Raw genomic sequence first — 14,680 nt, 5'->3', positions numbered from 1 at the left:
TGGGGTATTAATTATTGACAAAAAAGCAAATAAAACACTTACTAATCCTAGGCATCGCCAATCACGCCCGAGACCAACTAATTAACTGCTCCACCCATCTAAGATCCGGCCACGTCACAATTCTATTACATGGCACAATCTCCACAATCCACGTAGTCCTTACTACCCAATTAACAAATTTGGAAAATTTTTATACTTTTTATTATTTAACCGTTAAAATTCCTTCCGCTTCTCCTGAAAAGAGGTTAAAGATAAATCTCAGACAGAAAGCGGGACAGAGAAAAAGGAAAAAAGAAAAAAGCGAAAAGAACAATAAATAATTTTATAAAAAGGGAGACTAATCGGATCATAGCCATTGGTTTAGCTTCTCATCGTTGAATCTCTACCGTTTGTTCTCATTAGCGGCGGTAGCTCTTTCTCGATCGCTGCTCCGCCGTCCATTTCTTTGTCGCTGGTGAGTCTTTCATCCTCACTTTCCCTATGATTTTTATAGTTGTTTTTAAAATTAGGAAGAGTGGAATTGAACTGTTTTTTTCTTTCTGTTTCTTTTTCTCTTGAAATTGAGCTGGTTGTTAGCGTATTGAAGAATAAAAAAAATGAAGCAAAGTATTTTTTTTTTTGATATATATAACGATTTGGTAAATCATATAAACTATCAGGAAAAAAATTTCTTTGAATGAAATGTTGATATTCTTCTTTTTCTTGGAACTCATATCTTGAAATTTATTGAAGATAAAAGTTTTCCGCCGTTGATTTTTCTATTTGATTGATACTTTTTTGAAAGCAAAAGTGAACGCAAAAACGCTTTCGGATGGAAAAGCAAACAATATTCTCGATGAATAATTGTCTTAGAAAACCAAAATGAATGTTTTACTCCTAATATAAACTATGGATTGTAATGATAATTTATAGAAATTAATATTATTCTTCGAATTCTGTTTCTTTTCGTTCTAATTCACAGCCCTGGTTTAGCATTTAATTTCTACCATGGCTACATGTTTGCTCAGTTTTACATAATTAAGTGTATTTATTCAAATTCAATTGGCATCTTAGTTGAGTAAAGGTACGTTTGAGGGCGAAACATGTAGAGCTTTTTAAGGTTGGAATGGATAAGCGGTCTGTTATTATATTTTTCCTTTACAGTATTTAGATTTCATGACAAAGGGGTTTTTATTTTAATTTTTAACTTGATAAGTATTAGATCAAGTAAGCATGGGTGATATTTCTGTTCTTTAAGTCTATTTTATGAAGCAAATTAAGTTTACTTCAGCTTTGGTTCTTTTGGTGTCTTCCATAGACAGTTGTTATTTAAACATTGAATTTACTTCATAAATACTCTAGTAATGCGTTTATAGTGTGCTTTTTCTTTTTGGTTCAAAAGACTTTAATTTATTGGTTCTTTCCTCTGATTACCTTACTTGATGTATTTAGTCCTTGAAATTTCTTTTTGATCTTTGAAAATGGAATTTTCAGCTTTTACTTCCTTTTTCTTTAAATAAATTGAACCAGTTTCTCTTGTGATTCTTCTAATGATTCTTTTATCTTTCCTTTGGTTAACGAATCAGGTTTTCTTTTGATTCTTTTAATGAATCAGTTTTTCTTGTGATTCTTCTAATGGTTCTTTTATCTTTCCTTTGGTTAATGGTATTGGCTTGCTTCCTCAATGTAGCAGTTTCATTATATTTTATATCTGCTTTTGCTTTACAGAATCGGTTACAATGTAAAACAAGGAGTCACCAAATTGAATTCATCTTGGTGATTATGAACACTTACAACACAAACATTTCCATTCAAGTCTTACCAGCATTTGAGTTTGGCGTCTGCTTGAGAGAAAAGCTCTCTGCTGCCGCCATCTTCACTGCTGGCACTGAACTCTACCAGTTCTCCCCTTCATTTCACATATCTTGATCTGAACTGCTCCATTGTAACTGGATGGCTGTTGCAGCATCTAAGGGACTCTTTAATAGTGAATTTCATGGAAATAAGATGATGGAAAGGAAATCTTCTGGAAGAAGACGTGTCTTTGTGCAGACTGAAACAGGCTCTGTTCTTGGTATAGAGTTAGATAGCAGTGACAATGCCCATACTGTGAAAAGGAAACTACAGATTGCTCTTAATGTTCCAATAGAGGAGAGGTCTCTCATATTTGGGGATGTAGTGCTGAAGAATGATCTAAGTACTGTCAGAAATGATTCTCCACTTCTTCTCACGAAAAACTTTATGCACAGAAGCTCATCTACACCATGTCTCTCACCTACTGGAAAGGATGTACAGCAGAGAGATCAGAGTGGTCCCATTGAGATATTAGTATGTTCAGATCACTTTTCCAGGATAAGAAAACTTGTAAGAAAAATTGTGGAAGCAATGAACTTTGGGATTGATCCCATCCCTGTTTGTGGAGGTCTAGGCGGTGCCTACTATTTTCGGGATTGCCAGGGTGAAAACTGTGCAATTGTTAAACCAACTGATGAAGAACCTTATGCTCCAAACAACCCAAAAGGTTTTATTGGCAAAGCCCTTGGGCAGCCAGGACTGAAACGCTCAGTACGGGTTGGGGAGACTGGCTTTAGGGAGGTAGCAGCTTATCTTCTTGATTATGATCACTTTGCCAATGTGCCCTCTACTGCTCTTGTGAAGGTCACACACTCCATTTTTAATGTCAATGGTGAAGTGAATGGAACCAAGCAGCAAGAGCGAAAGGAGTTTAGCAAGATTGCTTCTCTGCAGCAGTTTATCCCTCATGATTTTGATGCCAGTGATTATGGGACTTCAAGCTTTCCAGTTGCTGCTGTACATAAGATAGGGATATTGGATATCCGCATCTTGAACACTGATAGGCATGCTGGAAATCTTCTGGTAAGGAAAATTGATGGAGGAGGAGGACTTGATCAAGTGGAGCTTGTTCCAATTGATCATGGCCTATGCCTTCCAGAAAACCTGGAGGACCCCTACTTTGAGTGGATCCATTGGCCTCAGGCATCAATTCCTTTCTCAGAGGATGAGCTTGAATATATATCTCATCTTGATCCATTTCGAGACTCTGAACTGCTCAGAATGGAGCTTCCAATGATTCGAGAGGCATGTCTTCGTGTCTTGGTTGTTTGCACTATTTTCCTCAAGGAAGCAGCAATTTCTGGTCTGTGTTTAGCTGAGATAGGTGAGATGATGAGTAGGGAGTTTCAAGGCCAGCAGGAGGAGCCAAGTGAACTTGAGTTCATATGTATTGAGGCGAGGAGACTTTTAGAGGAAAGGAATATGCTTTCTGATAACGTGAGAGCTGTCGAGAATGAATTCCAGTTTGAAATTGACTGTGAGGAGGAGTCAGATATAACTTGTAATCTAGAAAAGAAATTGGCACCACAGGCTTGTTGGCCACTTGGTGGAAATATCCGGAACCCACTTTCCAAGGTAGAAGAGAATGTAGAGGAATGGACAGAGGAGGATGGGAATATAATACCCCCAAGGTCAGATGAATATGCTTTTACTGCCCAAGAAAAGGCTCCAACTGTTCCAAGACTGTCAATGTCCATGAAAAATGTTAGCATTGGAGACAAGAGTTGGAAGCATGAAAACGTAATGCAGAAAAATGGCTATTTGTCTGGAACGTCATCTGGAAACAGAAGTGTGAATGAACAGCTTGCTGGAAGCACCAGATTTGTGAAACTAGCTGATATGAGTGAAGAGGAGTGGGTACAGTATCTTGAGAATTTCCAGCATTTGGTTTACCTGGCATTTTCTAATCGTAAATCAGGGAGTGTAGGCCAGAGACAGAGACAGAGGCTTGGAACTTCATGCCAGTTTTGATTTAGTTAATCTTTTCAATGCTAAAGTTAGAAGGTTTGAGGGTTGTTGGAACCAGAAAGCAATACTGTAGGTTACTTGAAGGTTTTCCTGTGAAGGATGGACATTGACCGGGTTGACCTTACTCTTATTGGAGATAGGGTACTACTTTTAGATCATGAAAGGTGAGGACTACTGTTCACTTTTCTTCGCCTCTTTAACTATCACCATTTCCATTTGCTTTGTGTTTTTTGGTTCTGTTTCTTTTTCCTTTGGTGTCCATATATAAATAATCTGGTTGAACTGCTCTTGATTCCTGAATGTTGAATATAATAAGGAATTTACAAGAAAAATAATGCTACGATATTGCAGATTCAAATAATGTGAAGTTTATTGGGTTTGTCCACCTCCTGTGATTTAAAGTTTTGCAAATATCTTTTTTATTATGGTTATAGCATATGGGCCAGTATTTCATACCAGTTTATATGATAGTCTTCCTTGACTATATTTTGAAGTTTTAAGTTTAAACTCGCGCTACTAATTGCTTAACCCCTTTAGTTGGGCGACTTCTGGATTCTCTTTTGTTATTTTATTTCCTTCAGTCGAGATTATAGTATCTCTGATTCTGTCTTTAGAAATTACCATCTTCTTTGCGGGGATTGATTTCTCGAGTTTCATATATTTTTGGCAATTTGAGATTGATACCTGCGTGTAAACGTACATGTTGTAGGATGCAGAGTGTTATCGTGAAATTACTACACATTAAGAAGTTTCGCTGCATTCAAATTTGGATGATTTTGCATTTTCAAGGATGCTGAACTTGTAGTAGTACAATACCATCATCCTATGTCTTACAGCCTTAACTGTTTCACCTCATTCTATTAATCACTTTTTGTTGGTGTATATATAGTTGCTTAGAATACACACAATAAGATTACATGCAACATTTTATCTATAAACTAAATAAGGATAAGAATATATTAAGGCCCAAACTAGAAAGAATTTGAATCCAAATAATCCAACCTAAGCCCCTCCATTTTGCTAACTGCCACCGCTAAGGGCAATCCCTTGTCAAGATCATAAAACCAAAAAGAAAAGGGGTAGAAAGGCTTGTGAGATTTTTCAGATGATATTTGCCAGTCAGAGCCCACTACCGAGTATAGAAGATAAAATAACAGTACTTGTGAAGTTTGTTTTTTAATTTTCTATTATTAATTTAATTATTAAAAAATCAAATATTATTATTTTCTAATTTACAGTTTAACATGAAATAAAATATCTCAAAAATTTTCAATATATTTGATTATTTTTAATAATATAAAAGTTAAATTCATCAATTTAATAGTAAAATTAATTTGATCCGATCTAAATGCTAGTTACGTTTACCTTCCTTTGATCACCACTGTATACTACACATGAAGGGATAGAAATGTTTAAACACCCTATTTCTCTGTAACTGTTTCAATTGTATGTTGTAACTATCTTTGCCATCAGTTGCAAAAAGTAGGACTTTTTTCTTTTCTACGGGGGTGGGGGGGCGAAGGGCGTAAAAACAGAAAATTAGGTGAAATAAAACTGGAACAGAAAAAAGGGGAAGCTGCGGTTCAATTGACCTAGCTAGCCAATTTGGTCAGCTCAATATGCTGCTCCTGTATCCTGCTCATAATTCGTGAAAAATCCCCTTCAGCCATGGACATCATGTCTTCTTTACCGAGGCGCCTTTGCTTTATCTTCAGTATAGCCGGTGTTACTTCGCCCATTGAAGGCCGCTTTCTAGGTGATTTATGCAAGCATTTATGAGCAATTTTAGCAAGCTGCCTCACTTCTTCGATGTTGGATTTTCCAACCAGTTGTTTATCAAGGATTTCATCGACCCCATCTGGACTCATAGCGGCCTTGTAAAGGAAGTTTATGTTAAGAAAAGATTGATGTATGAATTACTAACAAGCAAGACTTCACTACATAGGGAGAAGAGACTCTCACAAGATTAACGTATTCCATTAAGTTCTGGTGCGGGTGGATAGCTGTAATTAGCTCAAAGATTATGACGCCAAAACTGTATACATCGCTCTTCATTGTGAACTTGTTTGTGGATATATACTCAGGGTCTATATACCCGTATGTACCTTTAATGCCAGAGTTTCGGCCATCAAAAGCCTCCTCCTTTGACAACCCAAAATCAGCGACCTGGAAAAAGAAACAGTAGTGGAGTCATGCCATTTAGAGTGCATTATAGTTATCTTCAATCAACTAAAAAGAAAGGGTCTGAAAAATATCAGCCTTTATATGCTTGCGCACCTTGGCACTCATTGATTGGTCCAACAATATATTAGCTGACTTCAAATCACGATGTATTACCGGAGGGACTGCCTGTCCAAGAATGGGTGATATTCAAGTAAAGTAACAAGTTCCAGTAACAACGGTGAAAATAAACTTTGAATCATTTTATCATTACCCCTTCATGAAGATATTCTACGCCATGTGAAACATCAAGAGCAATTTGAAGTCTTTCGTCCCAACTCAGACCCTGCTCCTCCTCATCTGAGTACACATAGACCAGGTTGGTTATCATTATTGTTAGGGTTAGCAACACAGTGCCAATTGGGGTCCAAATAACATTAAAATATCGATGCATTCAAAAGCTTGGTAGCAGGTAACACTTAACAGAATAGAACTTGGTGGAACATGATGACCGTACAACATTAACCATCCCAAAAGTGGGCCTATCATTGATAAACACATAGACAAAAGATGCTAGTAGTCCATCAATTTACATAATTTGACATGTCATTGGCACTACTCAAATTCCCCTAGCTGGCTCTAATTGCAGAATATTGAATATCCATATAATAAATAGACGATGGCATTAGCATATAAGTAGTATAGGAATGCTAGAGAAGATGATGGAAATTTTGGCCTATATTACAGGTTAAAACAGAAAAGGACAGTAACTGCAAGTCAGACCAGTGACCATGGTTTTAGGTTACAAGCCACTGTAACATTATGATTTTTCATAAACAGGTATGTTCTAGCACAACACACATCTACAATGGAAAATATAAGATGACAGGTGCAACAAAGAAGTGGTTTCCAAGCTTACCATATAGTATGGTTGCCAAGCTTCCGTTGCTCATGAACTCATAAATTAACATGTATTGTCTTTTATCCACGCAATATCCTATCAAGTTCACAAGATTCCGATGATGCAGCCTTCCTAGTAGACAAACCTGAAAACAAAATGGTTTAATAGTTAAAATGCTTTAGTTACCAATAGTAAATTAATATAAAATATGTTCAGAAGGAACTTCATTTCCACCCCTTCGAGGAATAGAATTGCAACCTCAGCAGCTGTCTTGAGAGAATTATTGATGAATAGTAAAAGATAAATAAGATATCAGAATGTAGGTTGCACCTACCTAGATAGAATTAAGAACCATAGTCCATTTTAACCTACTTGTACAGGCTACTGAAAGATAATCCGACATCCATTAATGGATCTTAGCTCTAAATACTTTGATATAAAACAAAATAAAAAATTTATCTTTTATAATTTTATTTCAATTGATTGAAACCAGTTCCTCATATAGTCAGATTAATCCAGGCAATACCATAAGAAGGAAAAAGAAAAAAGAAACTGCTGGAAATCAACCTATTCCCTAATTAATGGGAGGCCTCTTTTTGAATTGTTAGTGCTGCTTACCTCTGTGTGAAACTCTTTCTCCCCCTGATGAGAACCAGATGAAAGCACCTTTATGGCAGCTACGCCACCAGTAGGCATTGTAGCTTTATAGACAGGACCAAATGATCCTTCTCCTAAAATAGTTGTAAAATTTTGTGTAGCTTTCTGGACTTCCCTGTAAAGCATAATGAATAAGATAAACGCATTGCTTATTTCACAAATAAACATTGAACATTAATCATTTATCTTTATTTAGAAAGGGAGGTAAACTGAAATTTTCATATCGATTTTTATCATTATAGGAAATGTGAATTTGGTAAGCCTCTAAACATGAATTGCTTCGATATTATTCCACTTAAGTATAATGCCTATACTCAAACTAGAAATGAACTTACTTATAGGAATACTTTGGCAAACCAGAAGCAGAAGCAAACCGATCTTTACTATGAAGACTCCACCAAGAACTTGGAGAACTTTTCTGATGATATTCTGGTGCCTGGACGGCTATAGATTTCGAGAGAGATGCACTGAAGTCGGTGCTTGTATCAAAGCCATTTGTTCTTATTGGAAGAACTGTAACACTAGGTTCATTTGAACCTCTTTTCAGTTTTGCATGCCTTCTGTACCACCTTATTCCGAAAAATACCAGTGAAGCTATCAATATACCAATGGCCAAGCCAACAGAGATGCCAAGGACAACTAAGTCACCACTATGACCCATGTTTTCGTCTCTTTAAGCACTCAGGCAATGAGAACATCTTGCAGTACACAAATTAAGTAGGCTTGCTGCATGAGATGAATCTATTCAAATTAGAAAGCCTTTGATAGCCCAATTCTCTTGAAGGCAGGCAGAGAGCAAGCTTACAGCAAAAAAAAAAAAAAGCCGGGGGGTGGAATGATGAACAAAAAATCATACCATGTAACATAATAAAGTAAAACTCGAAAGTGAAAATTTGTTGTTTAATAGGAACTTTAACCAGCTCTCTAAAAGCGGAAATTTGCAAGAAACCATACAATCAAGCAAGCTCCCATTTTTACATCCAAAAACCAATTATGAGGTATTAGAAAGACTTGAAATTGTATATCATTAGTTGCAAAAATTAGTGAGGCACCCAGGCTATGTTTCCATTGCTAGAAGATCAATTCAACTCTTCTGCTATGTAGTTTCTTGAGAGTTGAAACAATCAGTCAAACAGTTTTCAACTATCAGCCCCTATAAAAAAGAACATCTAAAGAATAAACCTTTAATCCAAAGTCTCACTTGCCTCCACAATCTTTGGGTTTTCACATATGACATTGCCAAATCATTACCCCTATTTTTTAACAGACCCAATTTTTCTGAAGAAAAGTTCATAAATCAGAATAAAAAAATAGATCATGAAAACCTTCATAAATCAAATTTCTTTTATATATATAATCAAAAACCCAAAGGTAATGAATGATAAAGAAAAAAGATCAAAACAAACCCAAGAGCAAAAGGCAGCCACCAAAAAAGAAAAAGAGAAGATACTGTAAAGCAAAGATATGAAAATTAGCAAAATTACACATGAACCCATACCTAATCAAAAGATGATCAGTAAATGAAAAGGCAAAACATGATAATTCCTTGCCACGGCTTTTGATAATTTGATGATCCTTTGATTAGTAAAGACTCCAGAGTTGACATAACAAAACAAGAAAACACGAAAAACTGAAGTTAAAAAGAGAAAGAGTCTCGGTTGGAGGCTTTCAAGTTGCAACTTGATGAAAATGGAATTTCCATTAAAGGGGTGATAGGCCAATATTATATTAAAAAATAAATAAATCAAACTGACTGTTTAGCCGGTAAAAATAGGCTTCATTCAGTGCCTGGTGATAAATCCGACTTTTACGATGTTCCAATTTGCGTTTAAAACTTTTATTTAAATTATGGTAAATTATAAAAATAGTCACTTGTGTTTGCCTTAAATTATGTTTTAGTCATTTATATTTAAAATATTATTTTTAGTCACTTACATTATCGTTTTGTTACAAAATAGTTATTTTACCATTAAGTTCCGTTATCTCCCTTACAACAGTTCTACATGGTAATCTAAATGAATTTTAAATGTTAACTTAGATCTTTAGTTGTTAAGATGAAAATAAGTTTTTAATTAAATAAATTTAATTTGGACTATCACATAAGACATCTAAGTTGGCATTTAAAACTTATTTGGAGTACCACATAGAACCATCGTTAGAGAGGTAACAGAGCTTAACGGTAGAATGACTACTTTATAACAAAACAATAACATAAGTGATTAAAATATAACATTTCAAATATAAGTGACTAAAATATAATCTAAAATAAATAAAAGTGACTATTTTTATAATTTACCCTTTAAATTATTAGATTATTAATTTTTTTAAAAGTTTAGCTAGTAAGTTACAAGCAACGATTTAATGATTAATATGATAGATTTGTACTCGTTAACAAAGAGAATAACGTACCTCAGATCCAAATCGTAGATTCGTAAAATTTAAAGAAGTTTTATGAAAATAAAACTAAATTGTAACAGGAAAGGGGAATAAGAGTTTGGTGTGAATATAGAGAATGCCAAACAATAGAAAATTTAATAGCTTAATTATTTAAAAGAAAATTTTAGAATAATTTAATGAAAATTTTGTAATTTTTAAAAGTTATATGAATAGAATATAATTTTTTTAATAGTTTAACGACATTGAATTTAGGGTGGATTTGGATAAATGATGCGTTTACTTACAGTTAGTGTAAAAATAACAGTGATAAGAAAATTAAATATTATAGCGATACTGTAACATGAGACAAAAAATAAATTAAACATATTACACTGTATCGCACATCATCTTACCGCTCGCTCAAACCTACCTTTAGCTTACCAATAAAAAAGGATTAATTGGGATGCTTTGTACTTTCGTCATATTTGTCGTCTATTTTTTTTTTTTTTTTATTGAGTGGGATGAGCGAATGAGACGTATTCTAAGGCATAGAAATTTCATATGTATGCTATTTTATGTTCTTTTAGTTTTATATACCTAAGCATAAATTATGAATATTTTGTTATCAAAACAATATTGGGAGAGGATGGAAATTTATTATGTTTGAACCTATACAAGAGTTTTAATAATTATTACAGTAAATTATTAAAATAATTATTTTATTTATTTTAGATTATATTTTAATTATTTATATTTGAAATGTTATATTTTAGATATTTACGTTATCCTATTATAACATTTTAGTCATTGAATCTATTAATTGTCGTTAATGGTGTAACATGAAGTTGATATGGCACGTTGAATAATCATTTCAAACAAAAAATTAGGTTAAATTGTACAATTTGTCTCTCTATTTTTTTTTTATTTTGAGCAATTTAATTTTTTTCTTTTATGTTTTTTTAACTTTCATTTTTTACCATTCTTTTATACTTCTTCCTCTATTTTCCTTCCTTCTTATTTCTTTTAACATAGTTTTTCTATATTTTTATTTGTTAAAACTAGTCCACAAGCTCGACTCACTCGAAAAAAATAAATTATTCAAAAAAAATAAAAGTATAGGGACTAGTTTTAACAAATGGAAAACATAGAAAAATTACGTTAAAAGAAACGGAAAATGGAGAAAAACAGAGGGAGAAGCAGAAGAGAATGGAAAATAAAGAACAAAAAAGGAAAGTTAAAAAACATAAAAGAAAAAAAATTGCTCAAAACGAAAAAATATGGAGACTAATCGTATAAATTAACCTAAATTTTTTGTTTGAAATGATGATTTAACGTGCCACGTCAACTTACTATTACACCGTTAACGACAATTAACAATTTGGTGACTAAAATGTTATAATGTGATGACGTAAGTGACTAAAACGTAACATTTCAAACATATGTGACTAAAATGTAACCTGAGATAAACAAAAGTGACTATTTTGATAGTTTACCCTAACTATTATTACAAATACTTTTTTAAAAAGTTGCTACAAATAAGTCAAGAGAAAATGGTTAATGAAATATTTTCCCATTTTTAATTCTATAAATAAGGTTAAATATTGGATTTATCATGTGTTTTATTATTATTATCTAAATAGAACACGAATTATCCTTAAAATTTTATTTGTGGATTTTAAATCCTTAAAATTTTATTTATGGATTTAAAATCTTCACCTATATTATATCAAATATTTTTAAATAAAAAAGACTTCAACAAATATATACAGAACAAATTGAAATTATTAAAATTTAATTTTCTTTTCTATAATTTTTAAAAAAATTATTATTGGGTTCCTAAGGTGGGCACGTTGAAAGTGTGGCACACAAGGGGTCCTAATTGGATGAAGCTCTTCAAGTTAATGACATGGTGGAGGGGAATGGTAATCGGGATTGGCCTATTTGATGAGTTTACTTCCTGATCACATTGTATTATAAATAAGCATAGTAGTTCCACCCTTGATAAATGCTGATTTTGATCGTCTTGCATAGAAATAGGTGACTAGAGGAGTATTTTCTTCGTCTAAAACTTATAAGGGACTCCATCAGTTTGACTTGTGTGTCAACGCAAATATTTGGACATTGATATGGAAAGAAAAGGTGCCTCAAAAGGTTAGAATATTCTTATGGACATTGTGGCAAGGAAGAATTTTGATTAATGATGTAAGGGCAATGAGACACATAACGAATGACAATAGCTGTGCGAGATGTAGCCATGTGGGTGAATCAAGGATCCATGCTTTATGTGATTGTACTTTCTCTAAGGCGATGTGGGCTATCACTTTAAGACTGGTTGCTGTGGAATCTGCAAAATATAGAAGGTTATGGATATCATTATATTGAGTGGCAAATGTTTTTCCCAATAATTTGTTGGTTATTATGGAAGAATAGGAACATGTATTTGTTTACGACAGGCCATTGTTGTGTTCAGGAAATTATGGATACAAACATAAGTTAGACAAGAAGTTAGAAGCTATTGAATGCAAAATTTTTGCATGCAAACCCGATGGTGACAACCAAATAGTGGGTAGGCCCGAATAGAGGATGAGTTAAGCTTAACAAGGATAGAGTTGTGTCGCAAAATGGCTCATTTGCAGCCATTGGGGGAGTGTTTAGAGATGCTGATGCAAAATGGTTAGGTAGATTTCCGATTTAATTAGGTAATGATTCAATTTTTAAGATTGAAGCAAGAGCCATACTCAAAAGTCTACTCCTATCGTGGGGAAAGGGTTATCGAAAGTTGGAAGTTGAATGTGATAATGCATTATTAGTAGAGTTAATATTAGCTGGTGGTGCTGCGGATAGTAGCTTACTGGAACTACGTCTTTTTCATCGTTTGTTAAATCAAAACTGGAAAGTCCTTATTCCTCATATTTCGAGATCCCAAAATATTATTGTTGATCATATGACCAAATGTATGGCGACAACTTTCACAGAAATCAAATGGTTTGGAGAACCCCCCGTAATCAGCTCGAAGTTTAGTTGAGGCGGATTATGTTACCGCTTTGAGAATCTAGTGTAATATTTGGTTTTCGCTTTAGGCCATCTTTATCTACCAATTATTATTATTATTATTATTATTATTATTATACTTCAAATTCATATGTTATCCATAATATTAAAATTCGAAATGCTAACTCAAACATGTTACTTAAACTTGAAATTATATTATATTTAAGTTATTAATTGAGTTGGTGTCACGAGTCAATCAGGCATTAAATTTTCTATATGTTAAGTTATAGTATTATGAGAATGTTTTTACTTCTTTTCGTTTCTTTTTTGTATAAAATTAATAAAAAAACTTATACAAAGTGAGATTTGAATCTATGTCATAAACAAATTTTAAACATTGATCTTTATCGTTTCAACAAAAGTTTTATTTTTTGTATAATTTTTAATAAATATATTTGTTATCTAACTATTTTTCAACCATCATGGGTGTGTCATAATCCGAATTAGATAAATTATATCATAGACCCTTTTCACCATACAGGATTGATGATCACTAAACTAACTAAAAATTTGAGTAAGGCAAGCGCACCTATCGAACAGTAGTATAGTTATGGTGAGACCGGAAATATCATATCCACAAGGACTAAAAATACTGGTAATTACTATCTTTTTATTATCTATCTAACAGTTAAAAGAATATTTTAACTAATACTAATTATCTAATTAACTAAGATCACGGCAGAGATGAAAGTTGAAAAATACCGTTTAGAAAACTGATGGAGAAGACAATACCCAATGAAGAATCCGCCTAGACTTCACTTATCACTTCTGAATTAGATGATTTATTCACTTGACTTAATCCGTAGAAATCCTTAACTTATGTTAATATCTCTTTCGAGACTAAGAACAACTGACTCTAGGTTGATTAATTGAAATCTCTTTCTAATTAAAACCCCTATTATTGCATTAATTTGATCTATGGATTCCCTTATTAGATTTGACTCTAATCCAGCAGATTTATGTCGTCCTATCTCTAGGATTGCATGCAACTCCGCTTAATTATGGAAGATTTCTTAATTATGGAAGATTTACTCTTAAACAAGGACTTTTTCTCCACTAAATAAGCACATCAAAACCTGAATGAATATCTTGGAATATTAAAACAAGGATTAAAACTCATAATTAAGAATAAGAACAAGTATTTATCATATAGTTCAAATAGTAATAAGATCCGTCTTAGGTTTCAACTTCCCTAGGTATTTAAAGAATTTAGTTCATAATAATAAAGGAAAACATCTCAAATTTGGGAAGACAACAAAACATAAAGAAACCCAAAGAACTTCTAAGGAAATTGAATGGAGATCTTCAGTCTTAAAGGAGATCCTGTTTCTGAGCTGATTCCGATGGCTATTCTTCTAGTCTTTTCTCCTTCTACTCTGTGTGTCCCCCTTTACTCCTCTTCTAGGGTGTTTATATAGACTTTGGAATGCCTTAAAACCCTCAAAATTAACCTTTTTCGAGTAGAATTAGACTTGGGCTCGACAGGGACATGGCTGTGTGCCACGCCTGTGTGAAAGTATTCAGGCTGTGTGCAATTCTGACTCAGTTTAATATCGACACGGTCATGACACACGGGCGTGTGGCCTACCCATGTGTCACACACGGGCGTGTGGATTACCGGTGTGGAAGTGCTTAGGCCGTGTGAAATACTGAATTAGGCCTAATTTGTCCATTTTTGGTCTGTTTCTTGCTCTTTTTGCTATCCTAAGCTCTCCTGAGTATAAAACATGAAAT

General features: G+C 33.6%; 2 protein-coding genes across 3 annotated transcripts; one reads left to right on the top strand and one right to left on the bottom strand.

Moving 5' to 3' along the window:
• The first annotated feature begins 231 nt into the window (after positions 1-231).
• LOC108478178 (phosphatidylinositol 4-kinase gamma 5) lies at positions 232-4,665 on the top strand. 2 transcript variants are annotated; one of them, XR_008276209.1, is made up of 3 exons: positions 232-454; positions 1,708-3,965; positions 4,511-4,665. XR_008276209.1 is itself a non-coding variant. In XM_017780603.2 (2 exons), exon 2 carries the CDS (start codon positions 1,933-1,935, stop codon positions 3,802-3,804), a length of 1,872 nt encoding a protein of 623 aa, XP_017636092.1. In that variant the 5' UTR covers positions 232-454; positions 1,708-1,932; the 3' UTR covers positions 3,805-4,136. The 2 variants fall into 2 exon arrangements, 1 of the variants encoding a protein (XP_017636092.1); XM_017780603.2 differs by lacking the exon at positions 4,511-4,665 and having other exon boundaries at positions 1,708-4,136.
• A 469-nt stretch (positions 4,666-5,134) lies between these two features.
• LOC108478179 (calcium/calmodulin-regulated receptor-like kinase 2) lies at positions 5,135-9,298 on the bottom strand. Its single transcript, XM_017780604.2, has 8 exons — positions 9,018-9,298; positions 7,855-8,245; positions 7,481-7,634; positions 6,881-7,007; positions 6,236-6,321; positions 6,079-6,150; positions 5,764-5,967; positions 5,135-5,675 (listed from the first exon to the last, which is right to left on the bottom strand). The coding sequence occupies exons 2-8, from the start codon at positions 8,178-8,180 to the stop codon at positions 5,394-5,396; spliced, it is 1,251 nt and encodes a 416-aa protein (XP_017636093.1). The 5' UTR covers positions 8,181-8,245; positions 9,018-9,298; the 3' UTR covers positions 5,135-5,393.
• Between the last annotated feature and the right edge of the window lie 5,382 nt (positions 9,299-14,680).

This window comes from Gossypium arboreum, chromosome 12, assembly GCF_025698485.1.
Source record: "Gossypium arboreum isolate Shixiya-1 chromosome 12, ASM2569848v2, whole genome shotgun sequence".
Classification (NCBI taxonomy): Eukaryota; Viridiplantae; Streptophyta; class Magnoliopsida; order Malvales; family Malvaceae; genus Gossypium; species Gossypium arboreum.
The sequence above is the reverse complement of the archived record's forward strand: the minus strand, read 5'-3'. Positions and strand labels throughout refer to the sequence as shown.

Excerpts from the sequence above, each read along its gene's own strand:
- LOC108478178 (XM_017780603.2), top strand. The coding sequence starts at position 1,933 with ATGGCTGTTGCAGCATCTAAGGGACTCTTTAATAGTGAATTTCATGGA.
- LOC108478179 (XM_017780604.2), bottom strand. The coding sequence starts at position 8,180 with ATGGGTCATAGTGGTGACTTAGTTGTCCTTGGCATCTCTGTTGGCTTG. Across the intron at positions 7,635-7,854 it reads TTGCCAAAGTATTCCTATAA|GGAAGTCCAGAAAGCTACAC; the intron begins GTAAGTTCATTT and ends TATGCTTTACAG. Across the intron at positions 5,676-5,763 it reads TAATGGAATACGTTAATCTT|GCCGCTATGAGTCCAGATGG; the intron begins GTGAGAGTCTCT and ends TTCCTTTACAAG.